The following is a 24754-nucleotide window of genomic DNA, read 5'->3' on the forward strand; positions in this document are numbered from 1 at the left end:
TAAAGTTCCACATTGGATGAATGCTGAAAATACAACACCAACAGACGGAATGTAATTTTTGTTAGTAACAGTTAACCTGTAGTCTTTTTTTTTTTTTATCTCAGACCCAGTGCACTGGGATACAGAGCTAAAACAACATAACAAGTTTACTTTAAATACTGCACTACTGTAAATGCATGTACAAGAGAGAGAATGACATAAAAATATCAGCTTTGGACTCTGAAAAAGGTTGGTCAGGCTCAAGTTGAAATTTCAGCTCCTGTGCAGCATTTAAAGGTGCAGTATGTAGAATTTAGTGGCATCTAGCAGTGAGGTTGCAGATTGCTACAAACTAAATACCCATTCCTGCTTCCAAGTATGTAGGAGAACCTATGGTGGCCTCGAAACTTGCGAAAAATGTGAAAAGCCCTCTCTAGAGCCAATGTTAGGTCTGTACGTTTTGAGCTACTGTAGAAACATGGCGGTGCAACATGGTGGGCTCGTGGAAGAGGACCCGCTCCCTGTGTAGATATAAAGGCTCATTCTAAGGTAACAAAAAGACAACAATTCTTATTTTCAGGTGATTATACACTAATGAAAACATACTTATGAATATTATATTGCATTTCTGCCAAGTCCGTTCCACTAGATGCCACTAAATTCTACACACTGCACCTTTAAGAGGCCATGTAAAATCCAAGTTGTTCCATTGTTCATTCCTCGCTCACTGACTGGAGTGTTGCTCATTAGCATTGCTCTCTGTACTGCCACTGTTGCCCCGACGCTGCAGTATATTGCAGCAATGTTGATGTACAGTAGGAGGTACAGTATGTATTTCCAATATACTGTAGCACCCAGCCACCATTCTGTGCTAAATGACAATCCAGTAGGTGTGTGAGAAAGATGTTAACATGCTTTCATGGCTTTTACATCAACTCGACTGCGCTTCACTGGTCAAATCAAGTTTTTCTTACTTTAGATAAATCTGACATCGATGTGAAAATTGCCACTGAGAAGTTCACTGTCCATTCAGTGGGTTTGTATCGTTCGTATTTATCTGAAAGGGAGCTTTATGAGGATTAAATATAGTCATCCATGCATCCATGTAGTCTGATAATCATCAGAGCCAGATTGTCAAGTTTAAAAGCTCTCAAGAACTAGAAGACTGTTGAGTTCCACTAGCTGACAAAAGAGTGAAAAAAGACAGGAGTAGAGAAGTATAATTACATATACAAGAAATTAATTATATCATTTACATATATTCCAACAAAATGGAGCACATTATTAGATTGTCCTTATTAAAATGTGCCATTTTTAGTCAGTATGATTTTTACAATTAAAAAGGGGACAAAATTATGCAAAATTCAGCATATGAGAATAATGAGTGTGCCTGGACGTGTGTGTGTGTGTGTGTGTGTGTGTGTGTGTGTGTGTGGCTCCTAATAGTTGGCCAGGGTGGGGAGGGGGGGGTGACAGGGTTGTGAAGGTTAGAGAGTTCATTTCCAGAGTCTTTCTCATGGTGATTACATTGGCAGCTTTAACTGGTAACAAGACAAATGGGCAAACACACGTGCATGTACCAACACACACACACACACACACATACACAAATTCACACGCACGCACATAAACACAGTCCAACACACACAATACTAACATGAACCCTTCAATCCACACTGAATATGGAATTATTGTATTCATCTGGCATCTAACTGCTCATAGCCCTGTCCCAAAACACACAGACATTCTGCACACATGACATTTATTGCCGTCCTGGCTGAACGGTCCCCCCCCCCTCTGTTGCTCTTCCTGAGGTTTCTTCCATTTTTTTCTCAGTTCAAATGTTTTGGGGGGGGGAGTTTTTACTTATCCAAATCGAGGGTCTAAGGGTAGAGGGTATGGTATGTTGAACAGATTGTAAAGCCCCTTGAGGCAAATTGTGATTTGTGATGTTGGGTTACAAATAAAATTGACTTTACTTGACACACGCAAACGCACACACACACACACACACACACACACACATGCACACATTATGTTCTGTTCATCTCAGTAGGGAATGGTTTGCTGTGATGGAGAAAGTTTTCCATTAATGGTCTATCAACCATATGAAACAGGCCATGAAGCCTTGCAAGGACATCCTACACAAACACACACACAGACTCACACACACACATATATACACACAGAGACGCACACACACACACACACACAGACTCACTTTGCTTTATCACCATCAGTGCTGACATGAAGGCCAGTAAACCTTTATTTAATTAATAGTACTGCCATTTCTGTGCCTCTGCTATTTTAAGAAAACTATAACAGGACCTCCTTTAGATCAATTATTTCCTTCATATATGCTATAAAGGATACATTTTTAATAAGTATTTATATTTATTATAACATGCATGTAACACTCAGAAATATATGTTCTAATACAAACAAATATTATAATGTTGTGACATGTGACATCATTGATGAAGTAGGAAAACAGGAGGGATGTTTTTGGGTTTTTTTTTAAATATTTGAATAAAACATCATTTGAGTTCATTGACAATATGTCCATACTGGATTCACAAACCCCAAGTTAATCATGTTTCAAGTGTTTTAGGTGCAGTAGTGATAACTCTGATCATCAAAAACATGACATAATTGTGATTCAAGAGGTTGAAAATATGAATAACACAGTAGGGATGTTACTGACACACATGAATACTTGTATCAAACAAAAGAGGGTTTTTTATAATACAGAGAAGAAAACTGCAGTTTAGCTAACATATCAGGTGCCAAAGCAGTTTCTTACAAAAAATAAGCATATTGGATAAAATAGCTTTGGTATGTAAGTACAGACTGGTGTTTGAAAGCAGTAGGTCAGTTGTTTTAATAAATCAATTGTTTTGAATTGTTTTGATCAATTTGAAAACTGTTTTTGGTCATCAAGTCTGACTTAATGGTTGCTGAATGCAGGTTAAAGAGTGAACAATGTGTCACTGGTCTCATTTGATAAGATCCCCATGATAAAAGTTTCCCAATGATCGTCCCTAACAAATTACCTGCTCTTACCTTCTCACCTTTCTTCTAACAACTAAGCCACATCTCATCTGATAATACTGCAGGGGATAAATCCTATAAGATGCATCTAAAACAATTATTTTTAATTATTTGTCTTTAACTGAAATAGGTAATATAATTACGATGTTAATTTCAAGCCATTTTAGCCCAGCACATAATTAATCAGTTTGGAAAAACCTATCCTGAATCAGAAATCCATAGTCCTTTTTCATTTAGTCTGTGACAGGTCAGTAAGGTGAGATTTCTGAACAAGACAAGAAGTAAAATATTCAGTAATCCTGACTGTCATCATCTGTCAAGTTTGTTGCAGGGTAAAGTTTTGCTTAGAGGGCTAGTGGCCTGTGTTGGAGAGCAGCCAGCCTGTGCCTCTCTGACCTCTTTACATCTTCTTCTCTCTTCCATCCATCCATCCACCCATTCATTCATTTATTCAGCCATCCATTCATCTCCCCATCCTTCTATTCAGACCTCCATTCATCTCCTCCGCCCTCTGACCCACTTCACTTACAAATGTCTGTGTTTTGTGAGAGTGTGTAGTGAGAGAAAGTGCGAGAAACGGCAGACAGACAGATTGATGTGAAAGTCTGAGAGGGGATGAGAGAGGAGAGCAGATTATTAGCTTGTCTATTTTCAAGGTTACGAGCTAGCATAAAGATGAGGATAGTTACACCCATGTCTAGGGGAATAAGAGTCACAACACAGGAGGTGTGGGGGTCATTTCCCCCACAGTCCTAAAATCAAGCCTCGCAACAATGTAGTTGAAGCATTTTATTATTATTTTTATATTTTATGCTTAATGGCATCTTAAATAGGATCATGCAGAAATATATCAATAGGGTAAACTCAGGCCAAAACAACAAATTAAAGAAACATTTCAAAAATTTACCAAACTAGTCTACATTAAATGCAAGCCAAATAAACATTTCTTCCTGCATACAAATAAACAGGAGAAAATGTTTACAGAAGAAAAAGGCAGTCCACCCATTTGAAGAGAGCAGATACACTATAAAAATACAAGCTGTTTACAACACATATCTTACATAACAAAATGTCAAAATACATGTATGTACAATAAGTATCCTTAAAAACTTGCTCTCAGCTCTGCTGCATATACACATTGAGGCAACGGCAGAGCCCGACTGGCAGTAGAGACTCTGCTCCGATCGCTCCCGGCCAATCCACCTACACACACATGCTTAAATATACAGAGACAGCAATGGGTCATCACAAAGTACACAATCAGATAAAGTTGTTAGGACAACACCCTTCAAAATTACTTGACGTGGGAGTTACAATGCTTTTATTTACCTCGCAGCAAAATAAAAAACCATATATAGTCAAATAAGCCCATATTTGAGTTAAACTGATTAAAGGCTATGGATGGCGATTTTCATGTGCAGAGTCAAACCAAGAATGAACTGATATTACTTACAAGTATTATGTGTGTGTGTGTCCAAAACCTGATATATATATATATTATTTCTTATTGTAAGTAGAATCAATTCATTGTTGGTTTGGCTCTGCACATGAGATTTGTTGACCATAAGAAAAATGTAGAAAATTGCCAGCTATATCCTTTAAAGGATCAGTGCAAGACATATGACTGGAAGAAGGATAGTACTGGAAATAGGATAGTACAACACACTACAAATAAACAATAAGCACATTAGCCAAACCTCATCATCTTTACCACCGTATGTGTTTTTCCATCACATCACATACAGAACAGTGAAAATGAAACTGTAAATGTAATTCGATACATCTGCTCTACATAAAACATACAAAGACATTTAGATTGTATCATGACATTTAAAGTCGCAGCTGCACTGAGCAGCTTCCTATCCATCCTTCCTCTCTTAATGTCACATGGCTAATTTACATCAGCCATTTTCTTCCTCTATGAATTTTTCTTCATTAAAAGCAGGTTGGCATACAGATAAATACCAAACAGATACAATACAGTGTGTTATATGTAGTTGAATGTTGATAATGGCCTCCAAACGAGACGACACAAATACAGCCATGTGATAATGTATTCATAGTGCTTGACTGTACTGGAATATTCATGATTGTTAAAGTTTTAAGGCGTGTGTTTTGCAGCTGTACAGGCTGATTAATCTGAACTCTTTATGTAGCCAATTAGAAGTGTAATAGCTGATTGCCTCCAGAAGAGGGAAGCATCTTATCACGACCCCACGTAAAAAGATATTAACTCTGCTTCCACCACTGTAGACATGCCACACCCGATGTTTTGAAGTGTTTTGTGTATTAATGCATTAAAATCTGCTTTACATGAGCCATTACTGCTTCACAGAATCGGGGAAATGGTGTCAAAAGCAGAGAAAGAATTATCTGGAGGGGGTGAGGAGGACTGTAGAGGATAGAGAAAGTGAGACTAAGTGCAATTTTATCAAACCCAGCCAAACCACAGCATATCATTTCCATATCTGACACAAGAGGTACAGGTATAAGCCTCAGGTGTCAGTGTAGTGTGTGTGTGTGTTTGTGTGTGTGTGTGAGAGAGAGACACACAGCTATGTAAATGACTCATTGGAATGCAGCTACATTTACAATTGAGGTTGTGACTCTCATAATTACACTTCTCCCTCAGATCAGATCGCTATCTAAGGTAATTTAATTTTCACTGTGTTTGTACGAGTGTGCCTGTGTGTGAGCGTGCACATGTTTGCGTGCACAGTACAGCCGCTTTAAATGTTTGCTGCAGGGATGAGACAGAAGAATGGATCTCTGTGTGTGTTACCGTTAGCAACCCTGCAGTAACCGAGGGCAACAGCGGAACACCATTGTCGTTATGGTGCCGGTGAATTATGTCTGTCGTTCAACCAGATCTTATTAAGTGTCACTCACAGTCACACCTCTGTTTGCCATCTGCAGGACCAGCCCCCAACCCCTGAAAAATTAAATAGATAAATAAATACATGTGCAGTGATGGTTCTAAAGATGCAAACATGCTTTTTGTTAATTAAAATATTTACTAAAACAAATCTAATTGCAATTGCAATATATGACTAAAACGAGTCATATCAAAGTCAACAAAAAACACAAGAAAGACATGCAAAACTCTCACGAGGGAATCATAAATAGACCATAGAGAACTTAAGTATGAATATGATTTAAAAGGAACTGTAAATAGAACAGAAATTTGTAGATTGTTTGGAAACATACAAAGTATATGTGCAAAAGATCAATGAATAATATCCAACATGAATACAAATACAGCTTCAAAATGTGTAGATTCTTTTGAAATAAATACATGACTAATAAGTAAAACCTTTCATATGACATAATTTAAAACCAAAACATATCAAGGACACCAGTGTATTCTATAGAGATGCTGGGAGAATGTTAACCGCAGCTCGTTCCAGTGCATATTAAAATTGGTTTGTTACATCATCATCAATGCTCTAGCATGTTCTGACTGTGATGATCATTCACTGATGAACACTTTTTTTTTTTCTGGGAGTAATTTTGGCGGCCGCCTATGTTGCCTATTGGAAGCGGAAGTCTGTCCAACACTTTCTGCTACATTATCACCTGGTGTCAAACAGACAGAGCGACCCGACAGTCTGTAATCTGGCCAATAGCTCATTCAGAGCAATGATAGCTTCCAGTACATTCAGCAAGACAGCAGGTACCAAATGGCTATTACAAGTAACTGTTTTGATCCTGGTTGGTTAATCTTCATTCGGGCAAAATGTTTTGAAGTGAAATGTTTTTTGAGGGAGTGTGTGGTTGTTACTCTTTTCCTATTGGTGCTTTTTTTAATAGCCTTGCACCTACATGACATGCTTATAATTGCACCCCTTCAATTACAAGTAACTGAGCAGAAATGATTTGACCTCAGTAATCTTTGCATAGAATACCCATGTCTATCAACCCTGCCATGTGTGATTTCTTTGTATAAAAACATGCCAAATTAATGAAAGAGGCAAAAGATCTGATGTGGGTGAGTCTAATCAATGACACTGACATTCACTACATTTCTGCTTGAACTTTCATGTTAATTGCACTTACTGAATACTGAAAGGCAGTCAAATTAAAACAAACAAAGCCACCCCCTTTTCATCTCCAGTCTCAGTATATCTGATGGCTGTTTAGCATTAAGTCAGAATGATATCTCTTCACCTCCCAGCAGACATGTTGCTGCCGCTGGCAGTGTGTTTAAGGAATGTCTCCTGTTACAGAGCTGATAAGTGAGAACAATGTGGATCCTTATCTTTTCTATTCTATTGCACTAATCCTGACAGAGCGTAGTACATAAATAATTAATCTTTCCATTACATATTACAAAGTCAAAATCATGGAAATTTGCTCATGTGGCCCTGATAATTATTGTCAAAATTTCAGGTTGTCCTTCCTGTCACTTATCCGGGAGTGGTTAATCAATAGCTGAAGGCATTCCCTTTGCAGCACTCTTCATCAGTTTGCTTTTAGACCCAATCTCAGCTCCATGTCAGTTGTTAACCTTTGTTTTTTATGATTTAGTCAGTAGTTTAGACAATAAAAAATGTTGTCCCTGTTTGTTCATACATTTATTAAATGCCTTTCACACAGTTGATTTATTACAAGGTTTATTCTCTATTTTCTTCAGGTGGGATGCTCCAAATAATTGAATTCATTGCACTGAATTTAATAAAACTCAACATGAGTCTCTAAGAACTGAGCTGAACAATTGCCTGTGGTATGAATTACTTCTTACATAGCCAGAGGCTTCCTGTAGTGCCCACCAGCATTTAGCTTGAATCTGGAAAACAGGGAATGTGAAGGTTCCTCTGATACACAGAGCCTTAGTCCTCTGTTCCTATATAGCCACCAACTGGTTCTGTGGCTTTTTAATTAGTTTACTGGTTACATTGATAGCCCTCACCAGTGTGCTCCTGTTTTTACTATTCAGGTCACCATACCATGATACTGCACAACAGAGCACTTTGAGACCACTTGTAAAATTTGCTACCTTACAACAAAACTATTATGTTGTTTGAGCCGATGAACTTTGTATATTCCTACTAGTCCTACTACTAAGTTGTTTACAGTTTCCACTAACAGATCATTGATTATGATGGGCTGAGTGGAAAAGTCTTGTTTAGAGCAAATAATCAATTATTATGTTTTGCTGGAGTTAAGCCTGAGGGCACTTTGCCTCATACAAAAGGCCAATAAAGGCCAGGTCAACAGTTTATTTGTATAAACCATGGCTTTTGTTGTGTATTATAATTTCATTGGTATATACAGAAGATAAAACAGTAGATAAAATGTTGCCCTGAGGAGCTCCTGTGTTAATTATGACACAGCACAAACCTTTTTGTGTAGATTCTCTGTGGGCATTGCTTATCCATAATATGAAACCAGTGGTAACTTTAAGATCATGTAGTTTCTGCAATAAAATTTGCGTGGTAGAAGTATTAAAAGTTTAACTATAATATATATATATATTTACATGCTTTCCTGTTTTTTTAAAATGTTGTCTTTTCCATCCTTGACTGTCAAATACATCTTTATGCGGATGATACTGTTTTATACAGTGTAGCTTATTGCTCTCAATTAGCTACAAAGAAATGACAACTCTTCTTCAATGCACAATAAGATTCAGAGATTTGTATTGCAGTAGTTTGCATGTCTCCTCTGGATTTTTTTGTCTCTTTTCTGTTTTCATTGTTCTGCTCTGTTTCAACTGTAAACTGGGTGTTGCAGTAAAAGAGCAAGCATGCTCAGCCAACCTTGTATAAATAAAGGTCAAATCAATTACCTGTCACTCTTGGCTGCATTGCTATTAAAGAAGAAGAGCACACTCATGACTTAAAGACGAAGATAAAGGAAAACATGATATTTACCAGAATATTTGTGAGGTGTTGACAATCGTGCGTCTGTAACAGATTCATTGGATGTGCGGTGTTGACACTGATCCCTAAAATCTTTGCTGGAGTCAACCTGGTTCCATTATATTTTCGTTTATTAAACATTATTTTTTTGTTTGTCTCTTGTGTGTTTTCATTGCTCTGTTCTGTTTCAACCGTAAACGGGGTGTTGCAGTAAAAGAGCAAACATGCTCAGCCAACCTTGAATAGATAAAGGTCAAATCAATTACCTGTCACTCTTGACTGCATTGTTATTAAAGAAAAGCACACTCATGACTTTAAGAAGATGATAAAGGAAAACATGATATCTACCAGAATATTTAATAGCTGTTGACAACTGTGCATCTGTAACAGACTCATTGGATGTTCCGTGTTGACACTGATCCCTAAAATCTTTACTGGAGTCTGAGGAATCTTGGGATTTCCCCCTGGCACACAATCTGTGGTTTTTAATTGAGCTTTTTTTTGTTTTTTCTATCCTCCCTCCTCACCCTCCCTTCCTTCTCGTCCTTTTCTTTTTCTCTCCTCTTCTGCTGAGGGCGTATGCTGAGCCTTTCTTCACATGTGTTAATGCATCTACATGTAGACAAATATCCTGTTATTACATGGAATACTCAGTCTTTCCATTCTGTTTTAGGCATGTCAGTACATGTAAGCATCATATCCTCGTTTTATGAGACACACAGTCTCATCCCAGACACACAGTAAAAGCAGAGTCAAGTCTTTGTATACACAGTGATTAGAAGGGATGCACCTTATGATCTTTTGTTGTTTATTGGTGCATCTTTCTAAAGAATATAAGCAGTTTCCATGGTGATAGTGTTTGAGATGTTTGAAAAGAGATCCGTGAATCAAGGCAGGGTCTGTCTTATGAAAGCAAGATTAGTTCATTTTGGCTTTGCAGTTCTATGAAGCTTTCTCACTTTGTTTTGTGCAGCATGGTTAACTCCCTGTTGAGCATGTTAAAAAGAAACATGACACACCCACTGACAAATCAACTCACTTCTCTAGTTTACACTCATATGTTTCAGGAGCAGTTTTGCACAAATAACAGATAGCAGGTAGACCATATTCAGATAGCAGATTCTTCTATTTCCATCAGTAATTGGTTCAGCGTAGCCTATTACACGCTTGTCAAGCACTTCAGAGCATCTGTACATATAAGGAGCCCTAAGTCTACAGAGGCAGCACTGTTGTTCTCTCCAGTAAAAACATGAAGCTTAACTTTACCATCAGAGAAACTAATGTGGTGGCAACAAATATAATATTTCATCTGTGAGACCAAAATTTATCTTCCAAAAGGAATTATATCATATATATTTTATATTATGATATGATTATGATATATGATATAATATATATACATATATTATATCATATATCAAAAAAGGCTACAGCCAGCGGCTCCTCAGACCTCCATAAACGTCAGAGCAAATTTACAAACAGGCATTATTCAGAAAAATTGATGACATATTAGAAATCTAAATGCTCACTTTCTCACCTGAAAAAATATTAAAACTTACTAAAGTGACACAATAACGGTCCTAGAGTGAAAATTACAACTTTTACTTGGCTCAGCCATTGCTGTTGGTTGGTGCAAAATGCATTCTGGGATACTCAGCTATCCCAAGTTCACACAAGTCAGCTCCCGATGTATGCCAGATAAAACAGATGGAGCAAGAACACTTCCGGTCATTTGGACTCTACTTGTCTAGATGCAGACTTTGAATTGGAACAGAACAGTACTTCAGCTGTTACCAATGACATTTCACAAGAACAACAAAGCACAAGTACAGACAAGAAAGCAGACCGAGAGAGAACTACAGGTGCCAGATCTTGATTACAGTGTTATACTGTATTATATTACGTGTTATACATGAATGCACAATGTCTTCTTTGTTTATCAGTGTGTTAAGATTTGTTAACAAACTAAGTTGACTGGCCATGTCTGTCCATGCGTTTGTTGAGTCATATTTTGAGGTTAGCATATTTTGAGGTATAAAGCCATCCCAGGCAAACTTCCATCACATCTCTGCAGTTCATCTTCCAATCATTATCTCAGGTCACAAGACACATATTTGCTGTGTGTCCCTACAACATATACCACTAACTTATGTACACAATGTTACAGTCACAAAGACCTTCATCAAATGTTCTTTTTCTATAGCCATTATGTTTAATCATTTACAGTAAAATGCCATTTCCCCCTGCATTGGCAGCAGAAACACCATTACTGAAATAATGCATCTCATCATGAAACATAAGAGCAAAACTGGTAGTAATATTTTTTCCCCATACTCACTCCAGGCTACAGAATATATCGAGTGTCAGCAGTACAATCTTTAATTTATTTAGTTTATTTCCATTTCTATTGATTTTTTTTAAATATTATTATAGTATTCTTTTTCCTCACTGCATTATGTTGGTTTTTTTGCCTCACTAATGACCTAATTTTCCCATGAGGATTAGACGCTCTTCTTATCTTAAATTATATACGCTGCTCTTGATCTTTTGATGTAATATATTGCCTATTTTATGTGAACATGCTAGATTGGAAACAGAGACAGTTCAGAAGCACTTTTGTGAGAGTGGTTATCATGGATTGTCAGTGTTAGGTTTAATGCAACTAAGTAACACAGTGTCACACTGCGTTGAACTCGCTTTGTAAGTCAGACCTGAGGACTAGAACTCTTTGGCTTGAATCAAACCTTCACCAAGATATTACCTTTAATCCAGAAGGATGTGTGCATTAAAACATGATCTATGTGGGAACTTTGAAAAGTTTTGTTTTGGGAACTTCCAGACTTTATGCATCGTGTGAAGTTTCTGGGGTGATCTGATTCCAGACCAGCAGATTAAACATGTCTCCAGAGGCTGGAGGTCTTCACCACTACACCATCTCTTTGCATTAGTCAAGTCATTTTAGATTCGTCCGCCTCGTTTCTGCTGTCTGGTTCCCACAATCCCTTTCCCTCATTGCCATTGCCAGAGAGTGTTTGTGTTTTTTAGGGTGTGGAGTCAGTGGTTACTGAGTTGGTGGCTGATTGTATTAGCTAGCAAAGTTGCTTTGTAACATGGAAAAAGATGACTCATGAACCGCTGTTTCTTCCTCTCTTTTGCTTTTCTCTCACTTCATCACCCTTTTGATCCACCCACCCCAAACCCTCACACAGACCAAATGATGTGCCCACGCTTACATTAAACTTTAATGTGTGAGATGATTAAGAATGACAATCAAGGATGACGTTCATTTACCGTTTTCACACTATTTTTTCTGATTAATTATTTGAAAAAAGTTGCGAATATCTGCAAAAGAGAAACTAGTGCTAAAGAGTACTAAAGTATCATTTATATACTCCATTTAACCTACTGCATTTCAAATGTTACTGAGTTAAAGTAAAGTGAAAAATAATGATCAATACAAAAATGGTCCCTTTCAGTGGCTTCAGCAATAGTTTCTTTGATGTAGAAGCTCCATCGATGGTTTTATGTACAGCAGTGAATCACATCATATTCGCATATAGTCACCAGTAACTACAGTTATGTGATTAGTGCAATGAAGTAAAAGATACAGAATTTCCTCTTAAATACAAGTAAAAGTGTAAAATCTGACAAAATTACCACCTGTAAATTGTATTTACGGTACAGTTAGTTACTCTATTTTCAACCTCTGGTAAGTGCTCAGTCATTTCTAAAAATCTTTTACATTCCTTAAATCATCTTACTGCCTTGCTGAAACCACTAATACAGTGACTATAAACTGAATCTATTCTTAATAAAAATCCCTGTGACTTAAACAAGGTGATTAAGATTAAGATCAGTCTACCAGAAAATGATCTCATGTCACTATAGTTGAGTGTCTCAAGTGACTCCTCTGCTTGAACAGAAGTCTTCTTTGTTTGTTTTTTTTTTGCCAGGAGTAAAGTTATTTTAGTGTGTGTGTGTGTGTCCATGCACATGAAGTGAATCACTACACCCTTTACTGAACACACTAGTATCTTGACTGTGGGAAAACTGGGGCAGGAGAGCAACACACACACACACACATACACACACACACATTCAGAGAACTGGGACAGAAAGTACTATATGTCTCTCTCTTGTTCTGTAGTTATGCAGGTCGTGTGGTTGGCAGCAGCTTAAAAGCCCAGAGGGAGAACCCAGAGATGACCGTCCGTAATACAGATCCTGTCCTGAAGGGGGCGAAACAGAAACTGGAGCAACTAACACAGGTACACACACACATGATCATTTCAAATTAGGACAAGTGGGTGAGGTAAATGTTTGCAAACACTATTCTCACTATTTCTTACTTAAACAAAATCTTCGTTTGCTTTCAGTGAGTTCCAAGTTTTATGTTAACAGGGATCATATTCATCTGTTTCCCACACTAATGGTAGGGCCAACAGATAGCAGTGTTGCGTCTTAATAACTACCGTGCAGATTATCATCTAATTGGTATGAATATTTATGGTCCTCAGATGATGATTCATAATGATTTGTTGACCTTTCTTCAAGTGCCACCATCTGGTCAAAATTTCTCTGCCAGCACTTGAAAAATAATGGCTGGATCTCTCTGAAATTTGCAGTGAATATTCAGGATCACCAAAGGGTGCCGTCTTTGGGGAGCACTTGACCTTTCCTCTAGCACCACCATTAGAGAAAAATAATCTCTCAAACACTAAAAATATCAAATCTAATAGGCCAGAAACACTTTTCATATTCATCACTCCATGAGCTTTTTTTTCTTTCTTCTAGCACTGCTCTCAGGCCAAAATGTCAAGTTTGCATCAGCAGGAACTTTGTAACATACCTCATAATCTTATATACATGTCAGTGCATATCTGACAATTCTGACAATTCACATAATGCTTTTTCCGTGAGTTTGCATGATGGAGACAGGAACAGCTGCCTCCAACAGCTATAAACAGCAGTGTGTGTATCTGTATTTCTATCAGCCTTATTCAGTGAATTTATGACTTATAGGCCTTTGGGATGTCTGAGCTTTGGTATTTACATCTCTGCTTCATTGCATTATACTTATGTACCAAACATCTTGGTGATTTAATGATCACATTCACTGTTATTACAGCAGGTCTGGCATTTTTGGCTTATTTCTGCTTAAGAAATGGTTTAGGAACCCACAGTAATAACATTTAATTTTTTGGATTGATTATTTTAGATCTGCATAACCAGAACAGTTTTTTTTCTCTTTGTCTTCAACCAGTCTTTAACAATGTCAGCTTTTGACGTATTTTTGCACTGGGCTAGGTCCGGCACATGCTACAGCCTCTGCTGTAAACCTGTATTTTTATGTAGGTGTAGATAAAGTGAGATGAGAGTATAAGCAAGAGGATATGTGTGTAATTTCATAACTCTCCCATAGAGCATTAATATCTCCTGTCCTCACCTCAGCCATGACCATGACCTACGAACGTGGCATGGGTCAGCATCCTGCAGGTATAATGCACTCTGTCCTTCATGGATGGAGTTATGGAGGGCTTATCCAACCCATTCATATCAATACCCTAAATAATGATTCTTTTGTTAGTTTGAACTTTGGCTGTTATTATTTTAGTCATATTCCAAGATCAACTTCGCAACCAAAGTGTGATGTGGCTGTTATGAAGCTGCAGCAGGGGCCTGGGTTCTGTGTGTGTGTTTTAGTGAGTGTGTGTGTATTTGAATTATTCATGTTGTGGGGACATAAATCTGTTTACACAGTCACATTGTGGGAACTTGCTTCCTTTTTGGTGACGCAAGTCCCCATAAAATAAATCATTACATTTTTGGGTGAAAACTTAGGTTAAGGTTAGGTTTGGGTTAGGCAAGCAGTGGTTATGGTTAGGGTAAGTCCCCAGGAAATGAATGTAAGTCCATGTAATGTCCTCTGAAGTGATGGAAACACGATCTGTGGGTGTGTTTCTGTCTCTGTGAGTGTGATGTCTCAGATGAGCCTCATCTGGCTCTCAATCATCTGTTATCACCTCTTGTGTGAAGCGCTGCTTAATCCAATAAACTTAAATGTCAGCACTCTAAACAGATGTAGATAATAACATGCAATAATAAATTAATTAATTCAACAATTACACAGAATTTATGCGGCACCCTCAAAGCTCTGGACAGCATGGTAATACGGTGATACAATTTGCATGGATGATTCATAAAATCATATCAAAATGATACATGAAGGTTATTCATAATGATGATTCATTATTGGTACTAAGGACCATGTGATTGTGTTTGGGACCCTTAGAGAGTCAATCAGGCTGTCAGCTGAGCTGATAGAAACAGACAGACCAACTGGAAGCCAGACAAGTAAACACAAACTGGAAGAAAAATCAAACAAACAAGCCAAGAAGACAACACAGAAACATATGGTATGTCTGCCTTTGAAGAGTTTTTATCTTTAGCTATAACTATAAAATAAATGAAGACAGAGTTCAGATTTCCAGGTGTTTGCTTGTAGGGTCAAGATATCAGTTTAACTTGAATAAGTGGTACCGATGACATGTTTTCATGTAGCAGCAAGCCATGCTCACCGAGTGCTTAATCGTAATGTCAAGTGGGAAATTGTAGTTTGTCAAGAAAACCTGATAAATTCTGTCAAGTGTCGTTGGTGGTGATGGAATATTCATGGAAAAAAATCATAGGATGGGACATGCTAGATTTACTTTACTCTTTTTGCTGTTGAAGCTCTTTCTGTGCTCCGTCTAATTTTGGTGGGGAGTCCATTAATCATGTTGCATTTACGTGGAGGAAATGCCGAGTCAGCATCCCCTCGTGCCACATACACAAACACACAGCACACATGCACCATATAATTACTTATGTATGAGATTTGCTTTCTCCAGCCCATTAAATCTATGTAACCCGTACGTGTCCTGTTAGTCTGTGATTTAAAGAACATTGAAGTATCTAACATGATCGCAAGAACAAAGACACAATGAGGATAAGAAAAGTAAGATCCTTTTATTTTGGACTTGTAATACATGCCTGTTAGATGGATGATGGTAAATGCTAACAGACCACAATATGAACCAAAGGGAAAAATGCAAATATAACACAACCCATATGCATCGCAAACTATTTTCAGTTCCAAATTGTGTGCAGTCTTTCCATCTTTCTGATAAATTGAGAAAATGCAAGTCTGTGCACACAAACTCTGTGCGAAACTACACACTATGAGCCGTTACTGTCCTTTGAACAAGTTTAAAGTCACCTTCGGAAATCCAGGGCCTGGGCTGTGCTTCTTTCATGCTAACTGCCCCAGTGCCTTCTCTGTGCGGGAAGCCATTCATCTGAGAGCGCACATTAATGCACACCATTTATTAATTATTAGTCATGCCTGTCATGTGTGCCATTTACACACTCGCACAGCTAGGACGAGAGGAGGAACAAAATATGAAAGAGGACAAAGAAGCATCCTTGGAATTTTAATTATATCATCAGCCATGTTTTTGAGGTCTGTCTTTCCCTCTCTCTCTTCTTATCTTTCACTGTCCCATTTTGTATTAGGTGTTAATTAGACCTTTTGCAGCAGCGGGCTCTGTTTCATGCAAGGTTTGCCCTCTAATGGGATTCTATTAGTGTAGTCACTCACTTATCCGGGCAATTAAAATTTTTATGTACATGCTCAGCCAATCAGGATAAGCCTAATCAACCTTGTGAGGGCTGCTCATACACAGAAAAGGGCAGTGGCTTCACCGCTCCTCATCCACTTTTGTCTTAAGTGACAGCACATATCCAATGATAGCTTCATTAGACGACTTGGCAAAATTCTGCTCGTCGTGAAGGTCTTGGTCTAGCCCGGTATCCAAAGGAATTAAGTTTGCGTTGGGTGTAACAGCTGATTTTGCAGTGAACAATTTACATTGGGGCTACAGCAACTGTCTTCATTATTGATTCATTTGTAGATCATTTTTTTTACTCAGTCGATTGTTTAGTGTGTTTAGTATAGTGTTTATTTATACAGCACTTTTCAAAAACTACAAACTACATTAAATATTAGAATAAGTTCAGTGCAATCAAGAAATAGAATATCTTAAAATAGATTCAATTAAAAAAAGGAAAAAATTAATTAAAAGTCAAAATGTCAGTGAAAAAGGTCTTCAAACGGCTTGTTTTGTTCAACCAGTAGTCCAAAATTCAAAAGATATTCAGTTCACAATGATATAAAACTGAGAAAAGCCACACATCCTCATTTGAGAAGCTGGAATAGAGAATGTTTGGCTTTTTTTTTTTTGATAAATGGCTTAAATCATTAATCAACTATCAGAATTTGTTTCCATTATTTTTTATGTTGATCGACTGATTGATTATTCAAATAATTGTTTCAGCTCTAATTCACATCCAATGAAAATGTTCACTGCTGAAGGAAGTAGTGGGTGTGGTAACCCTTTTCATGCCAGAGGCTTGAGTGTGCAATACCAGAGACCAGTAGATAATGTTGGCTTTTTCTAACCATGATCTTTTACTAATCTTAGCCAAAAGTTTTGGTTGCCTAACCAACCTTAACTTAATCTAGATTTTTTCTAAATCCACATTTTCTCTGACGTTGGAGTTGCTTGGTCACCAGTATAAGGCAGCCCCTGCAATGTTTCATAGAGGGTTCATCCTGAGTGGCTTGCGTTTCATTTTTTTGTGTGCAATGACTACTTGTCAAGTCGGTATTACAGGGCTGCACATGTGTACATGCAACTAGTTGTATGATATGTTACTATTAATCTTCGACACAGCAGAGAACAAGCTACGTACATCCTTGATTGTTTTGGCTGATATGTCTCAGTTAAGTGGTAAAGTTATCGCCCACCATTTATCATTTTTGTTTACTTTTAGACAATATCTTAAACTAACAATGGTAACTTACCAATTAAAGTGTTGATTGTTGGATAGTTGGAATGAAAAGTAATTATTTTAATTACCTTCCCATCCCTCATTATTTTGAATTAGTCCTGTCTTCCTTGCCTTGAGCTTTTAGGAGACGTGTTTAATTTTTCCATCTTCCAACTCTTCTGCACAGATTTTCAAAACAAATCAAATAACCAAAAGTCCTCATGTTATCCACTGACTAAGTTTTTCCCCTGCCATTAATTAGATAGGACAGACCACTCTGGAGCTGAATAATTTAACTTGTAGGTCTATTAGTTTCACCGAGTTACAGAGTTTCAGTGTCGCATGGCCCAAATTCTGTTTAGATTCAATCCTTTCCACATGACTTGTAAAACACAGTCCTGGTGGAAACATTGCTGTAATGTATTTTTGTCCTCCCTCAGCCCTCATTTGCAGTCTGATGACATGATGGTGAATCACCACACAGAGTCTAGTCTGTCTCTAATCCCCTTGGACATGCTGTCATATAATAACCTTGGTTCCCCTTGTTTCCAAGGCTGCCCCACACCTACTGTATGGTGGAGGCCAGATGTCCCTCCTTATGCATACAGCCTGTATCTATCCAGAAGAGTCCAAACCTAAGACATATGTGCAGAATGTCACCAATTGCAATTTTGTCCCTGAAATAAAAAATAGTAATTAGTGATATACCTCACAGTGTCAGGTCAATGTTTTTTTTTCACAATTTCCCGAACATTGAGTGCGTTTACATGGCACTAGTATCCCAGTTTTGAGTCTTATCTTCTGTCGTTTACATGGAACATGAGAAACCCAGTTATTGCAATATTGCAATTGACACAGATCTCATGATCTCACGACACACATGCCTTTTTCATCTTTGCTTCCTCTGATGTAAAATTTGTGATTTTTAAACGAAGGAACAGCAGTTGTTTTTTTCAGATGGGCTGAGGCACAGACCGTAACAAGGTCAAAGCAGCACTTTTCACAGACGGTCTGTGAATGCACCGATCATCTGTTTGAACCGAAAGCGTGCAACAATATTCATTCAATAATCATTGCGATGCACGTTTCAGTGGAGCAGCCAATCACAATGATTTTGTGATCAAACAACGAACCCTCTGAGCAAGAGTGGAGCAACTCTGGAGAGACTGCGGTGTTAGCAATGTTTCTCACTGTGCGGCTCACTATGTCTGCATTACAGTTATACTAACGTTAGTCAACAATGTTTCAATCTTCAGTGAGTAAGCACCAAAACCCCTCCCCCCACCCCTCCCAGGAACAAATCTCACTCCAAGCTGAAGTCAGAAGTTGGCAGCCCTGTGTAAACACGCTCAGACAGAACAACAGTTGCTATCATCATATATAATTGGTATCATATACTTAATAACAAGACTTTATAGTCTAGAGCTGGCGGGGAGGCTGTACCTAGACACAATGGTGCTTTTAGCTAAATGCTTACGTCAGCATGCTGAGCGTATCCATGACGGTAACATGCTCATAATGACAATGCTAACATGCTGATGTTAAGCTGATGTAATCTTTATCATGATCACCATCTTAGTTTAGAGTCTTAGCATGCTAACATTTACTAATTAGCAGTAAACACAAAGTACAGCTGAGGCTGTTGGTATTGTCAGTAGTTTTGCAGGTATTTGGTTATAAAGTACAAATAAATATAAATAAAATAAATAAATATTTTGACCTGATGATGGCCCTAGAGGAATGGTCAGGGGGTCACCAAAGTTATTATAATTAATCTTTAGAGAGACAAGAATATATGTACCAAATTTTACAGCAATCCATCCAATAGTTGCTGAGACATTTCACTTAAAACCACAAAATGTGAACCTCATAGTGGTGCTAGACGAAAAGTCAGGGGATCACCAAAGATAATTAGGTTTCATCCTCTGGGCACCATAGATATCTGTCACATTTCATGGCAATCCATCCAAGAGCTGGTGGGCCAAGTGACTGACCGACACATGGCTCTAGGGATGACAATGTTGGCCGGGCAAGTCATTTTCAGCTGAATGATCAGCTTGTTAATCACATATGCTGTAGTTGTAATGTCTCTGAGCACAGGAATGTGACTCAAGAACAATGCAGCAGTTTAAAAGGCATAGAGTTCTTCTCTTGAATCAAAGCGAGGTTCGGCAGCAGGCAATCAGTCAGCTAGGGCAAACAAAGTAGGCAAGGAGCAGGCTGGCTGAAACACAACAGGAACACGCTTGGGTCAAAAAACAGGACTGAGTGCTGGAAGGCTAAGACTGAGTACATTAGACGATCTGGCAGATGACTGGGAAATGAGGGCCGGTACTAGGGAGATAATGGGAGAGGAAAACGAGGGTAACTGCAGGGCAGGTGAGAGTTGCAGGGTCTGATATGACAGGAGATGTTAGTGGCAAAGAAAAAAAGCAAGGATGAGCAATGAAAACTAATCAGAGGTGACAGTCGTGATAGTAGTCATGTCTGTTTACATGACCACTCCATATGTTTCTTCGTGTTCAAGTATGAAAACATACAGTGCAGTATAACTATGTGTATGTTTACTGCTGCATATTTCCAGGGTCATAGTGTGAGGAAATACATATAGTATTTGCCTGCTCAGTCAGGCACCACAATATAGTAACAGCTTATACCATATGTTTTTGTGTTAAAGGGATTATCATTTGCAAGGCAGAGTAAGCCATCTTTAAATCCTGGATAGTCGTATGGATTTTAGCTGTCTAGCAGCAAGCCAACAACAAAATTGTGGTATAATTACTTTTACCATCCATGGGATTGAATTTCTGAAAGAATGTTTACAATTATAAAAAAACAAAAGTTTACTCTCACTTTTGCCTTTGGTAGTATTTAATTTGCCAGACATATTTCATCATTGAAAGTAATATAAATCATTACGATAGATGTTACCATCTCTGTGGCATCAGCCTATCTGTGTATATAAAAATGTTATCTTAGGGGAAAATAAAATAAAATAAGATGTCACATATATCTATTTTCTTTATCTCTGTCCCCAGCAGTCATTTATATATTACCCACTTTGACTTTCTACAATACACATTCATCACACTGTAAACCAATTATAAACTGCTGTCACTGTGTATGTGTGAATATCCAATAATTTTTTGTGGTTTTTGGTGGAAACTGCGTAGATCTTTTTTCAGTCTCTGGAAAGTTGAGCGTTAGGAAACATGAGGTTTTCATCCAGCATTCAAATTATGTAACAGGCTCCGGCATCTACGCTGTGACTTAACTGAGCAGCAGATAGTATGGATTCAGCATGACCTCAATTACCCTTTAGTGTGCTCTGTGACCTATTTGTGTGTGACAGAGAATAAAGTAACAGAGAAAAAATACCTTCCTTCTTGTTCTTGCCCTTCTCTTTTGTGATTGCTCTAGTATCTTGATCATTAAATGAATAGGTCCACGTTTGGGTCAATACATTTATTCGCCCCCTTGAATTACAGTACCAGTCAAAAGTTTTTCACGCACTTTCTTGTGAAGTGAATGGGAACGTGTGTCCAAACCTTTGACTGGTACTGCAGATGAGAAAATTGATAACACTCTCTACTGTATCTTTCTGTTCAACATGAAGACGGTTCTTTTCATCATTCATTTGTTAGCACATTTAAAAAAACTTTTTATTATTGTAGAAAAAAATGATATGATTAGATTTGTGTATCCATTTGTATTGCCTATATACTGTATACTCAGCCATACATGAATTCAAAGTGAGCAATGCTTGTGCAGGAGAGGTAAAAACTCAAGATGAACAAAATTTCAATTAACAAGACTAATGAGCCAGGAGAAAGTTAGCCTAGCTTAGCATAAGGGCAAACAGCTAGTCTGCCTCTGTCCTGGACTCTCTGCTGGTTGCCTGGCAACCTCATGGTGACAACAAAACTTCAGGAAGTCACTGCTCCTGACCACATAACTCCTGTAAAACCACAACTTGTTGTTTTTACAAATTTTTTTTGTAAAACAAGATATAACATGTTAATTAGTGAGCTTAAGAGGTAGATGTTTATCTTTGGACAGAGCGAGGCTAACTGTTGTCGCATGTTTTCTGTCTTTATGCTAAGCAAGCTCACTAGCTGCAGGCTTCGGACAGACGCAATGATGATGATATCTCATTTAACAATTGGAAAGAAAGCAAATAAGTGTACTTTTCCAAAATGTTGAAATATCCCTTGAAAGTATACTTTCAAATCCCCCTCCAGTCAAAAATATATTTTTCTTCTTATTCCTGCAGTTGGATGTTTGAGCTTCACTGTGCAGAATGATGTATGTGCAGAGTTTGACACTAGACTGTTTTCACATTCATCTGCTGAAAGTGGAAAGTTTCTCTGTGCTCATTGAAAATCTGATTTTAAGGGGCAAGCCTACGAGCATGATTTATGACATTGCAAATAGTTTGGAAGCCAATTCTAGTTCAATATTCAAGTTACACAAGTGTAATGTGGAAACTTGAAGCTTCCAGTGTACATACACTGAGAATGGACTTTACAGTGAAGTAGAAGACATCTTTTGTTCAGGAGTTAAACTTCTGAAATTAAATATTAATAGATTTTGCATATTTATAGATTTCTAATTAGGGAAAAGGAGTAGATGTCATTTTAAGGATTTTAAAGTGGTAATTGTACTTTTATGTGGAAAAACCATATGAGACACACATTATTGTTTCAAGCAGAGTATTTGTATGTCTTAATACATGTCTGGAGGGGATCTTTAAAGTATCATCAGAGCACGCTGTGTCTCCGACCTTTTAACTCATTGCTATTAGCTGTTTGTAATGTCTGCAATCTTTGAGTTGAAGCTTTTCCTCCTCTGCATCCCCAAGTAAAACAAACTGTAAATGTGAGTTTTAGCGGGTGTTTTTTGAAGTGTGTGTGTAATATGTTTGGACATTTGTATGTGTGTGTGTGTGTGTGTGTTTTATTTAGGAGCTGTTAGTGGAGCTCGGGTGGGCGAGCAAAGCCAGAGGGAGGGTGGAAGAAGAGGAGGGAGGGAGCGCACAGACAGAGAAAGGCAGCGGAGACGACTGTGATGATGAAGATGGCTGTGAAGCATCTGGTGAAGAGAACGGTGAGTCACACAGACACACACACACACATACACACACAGACGAATGCGCTCGCAAAATTGGATAAACAAATATTAGCAAACATTCGACCACACATACTCGAATACATTATACGTATTGATGCGAACGTGCAAGTTTGTCATTTTCTTAAAATATTGAGATTCTGATTCATACGTAACACATCAGTATATACACACACAGACACACATCAAATAAAAAATAACACACACACACACACACAATTCATTGGTCTGGTGGAGGCTTTAAAATGCTGCAGCCTCCACATATCTTGTGCCAGCAGGGAAATGCCCAGAGGGAGGGATAGTACTGAGAGATGGATTCAACTGTCCTCTCTCTCTCTCTCTCTCTCTCTCTCTCTCTCTCTCTCTCTGTTCCTCTCTCACTTTTTCCATCTCTCTTTATGCTGGTCTCAGCAGTTTTTTTTTTTTTTTTCCTACTCAGTCGGGATAAAGGATGCACTAACAACCAGGTCACCCCAAAAACAGAGATGGAAAAATAAACTGTAATTATTCATTTATCTCTTGACTTATTCATCGTGCATATGCTTATACATAATACATGGGTGTCACAGTGAGATCTGGGGACCCATCTGAGCCTGGAGGTAATCCCACAGAGTCAATGCAGTTTAAATTTGCTGTAATTTAAATTGTTGATGAGAAAATGTTACTTTGTGTTGAGGTTAAATGGCCAAATGTTATGTCCTTGACCTGAAAACATTTTAGGGGCTATTTCTTACAGGTTGACAAAGTATGTGTGCTAGGTCCCTTCTTATATTGGGGTAAAGAGAGGATTCAGCAAAAAAACCCAAAAAACTAAGTCTTAAAATTGTTCCGACCTCTCCAGTAAGTACGCTCTGTTACGGAACATTGCATAGTCCTTGTCAAATATTATGTTTTAAGGGTCTTTAGGGAGTTAAAGTCCTCAAGTCCTAAAGTATACTATAAATGTAAAACATCTTTCCTGGTGGGTCAGCTTTATTTAGGTTGGAGTAATGGCTTGTAAAATATGAATGGAATATGATTGATTTATTGATTTGTTTATTCGAGTGTCCTGCACGTATTCTGGTCCCCGGGCCATATGGGCTTACAGCGAACTAGCCAACAATAATAACCAGGATGACATGGTTGTCACATGACAAATCATGATGTACAGTTCCACGACTTCAAAAGGAGTACATTTCAAAATATTCAATTCACATGACAGAAATGTCCTGTGAGGATATATACAGTGTAGCTTTTGTAGCTGCCATGCATTTTCTCGCCTGAACTATAACCTTCACATTAAAAAGCCAACTCAACATATCAGCTTCAGACAACCAAAACAAATCATGATTCTTTGACTGAATATGACTTTTAAATGAAGTCTTATAGCACCTAAGCGCTCAGTTTCACATCCTAAGTATTTCTCTGTAACATTAAAGATTCTTGACTTAAAAAATAAACAAAGTTAAACACTCAAAAACTCTGTTAATATGCTAACAAATGGGACTGTGTCAATCAGATTTGAATGACAATAATTCGTATATTGCTACATTCTGATTGGCGAGTTGAAATAGGTTACCAGGGCTGTTGCCGTAATTTTAGAAATACTGAGGTCATCTGCCAACATAAATATATATTATTTATGTATTTCTTAATCTTCTTAGCCTGAAAATAGTCAAAATTATAAGATCATTTCTGAAAAACAGTAATGGTGGCTTTTAACAACCCACCCTGTGTCAATTTAAATAGTAACTTAAAGGATACGGCTACCACTTTTCTTTGTTTTTTTTACTGTCAACTAATCTCATGCAGCCAAAACAACAATGAATCGATCCTACTTACGAGCTAACAAACCGCATGCACAGGAATGCATTTCTGTTTATGGA

General features: G+C 37.8%; 1 protein-coding gene across 2 annotated transcripts in view; it reads left to right on the top strand.

Annotated features, from left to right (window-relative positions):
• Positions 1–24754, top strand: part of LOC137187455 (glypican-5-like) — a 60213-nt gene that overhangs the window by 13608 nt on the left and 21851 nt on the right. For both annotated transcript variants that reach the window (XM_067596345.1, XM_067596344.1), the window contains 2 exons: positions 13039–13159; positions 22727–22868. In XM_067596345.1, coding sequence (XP_067452446.1) covers positions 13039–13159; positions 22727–22868 — 263 coding nt within the window. The remainder of the gene's footprint in view (positions 1–13038; positions 13160–22726; positions 22869–24754) is intronic.

Source organism: Thunnus thynnus, chromosome 8 (assembly GCF_963924715.1).
Source record: "Thunnus thynnus chromosome 8, fThuThy2.1, whole genome shotgun sequence".
Lineage (NCBI taxonomy): Eukaryota > Metazoa > Chordata > Actinopteri > Scombriformes > Scombridae > Thunnus > Thunnus thynnus.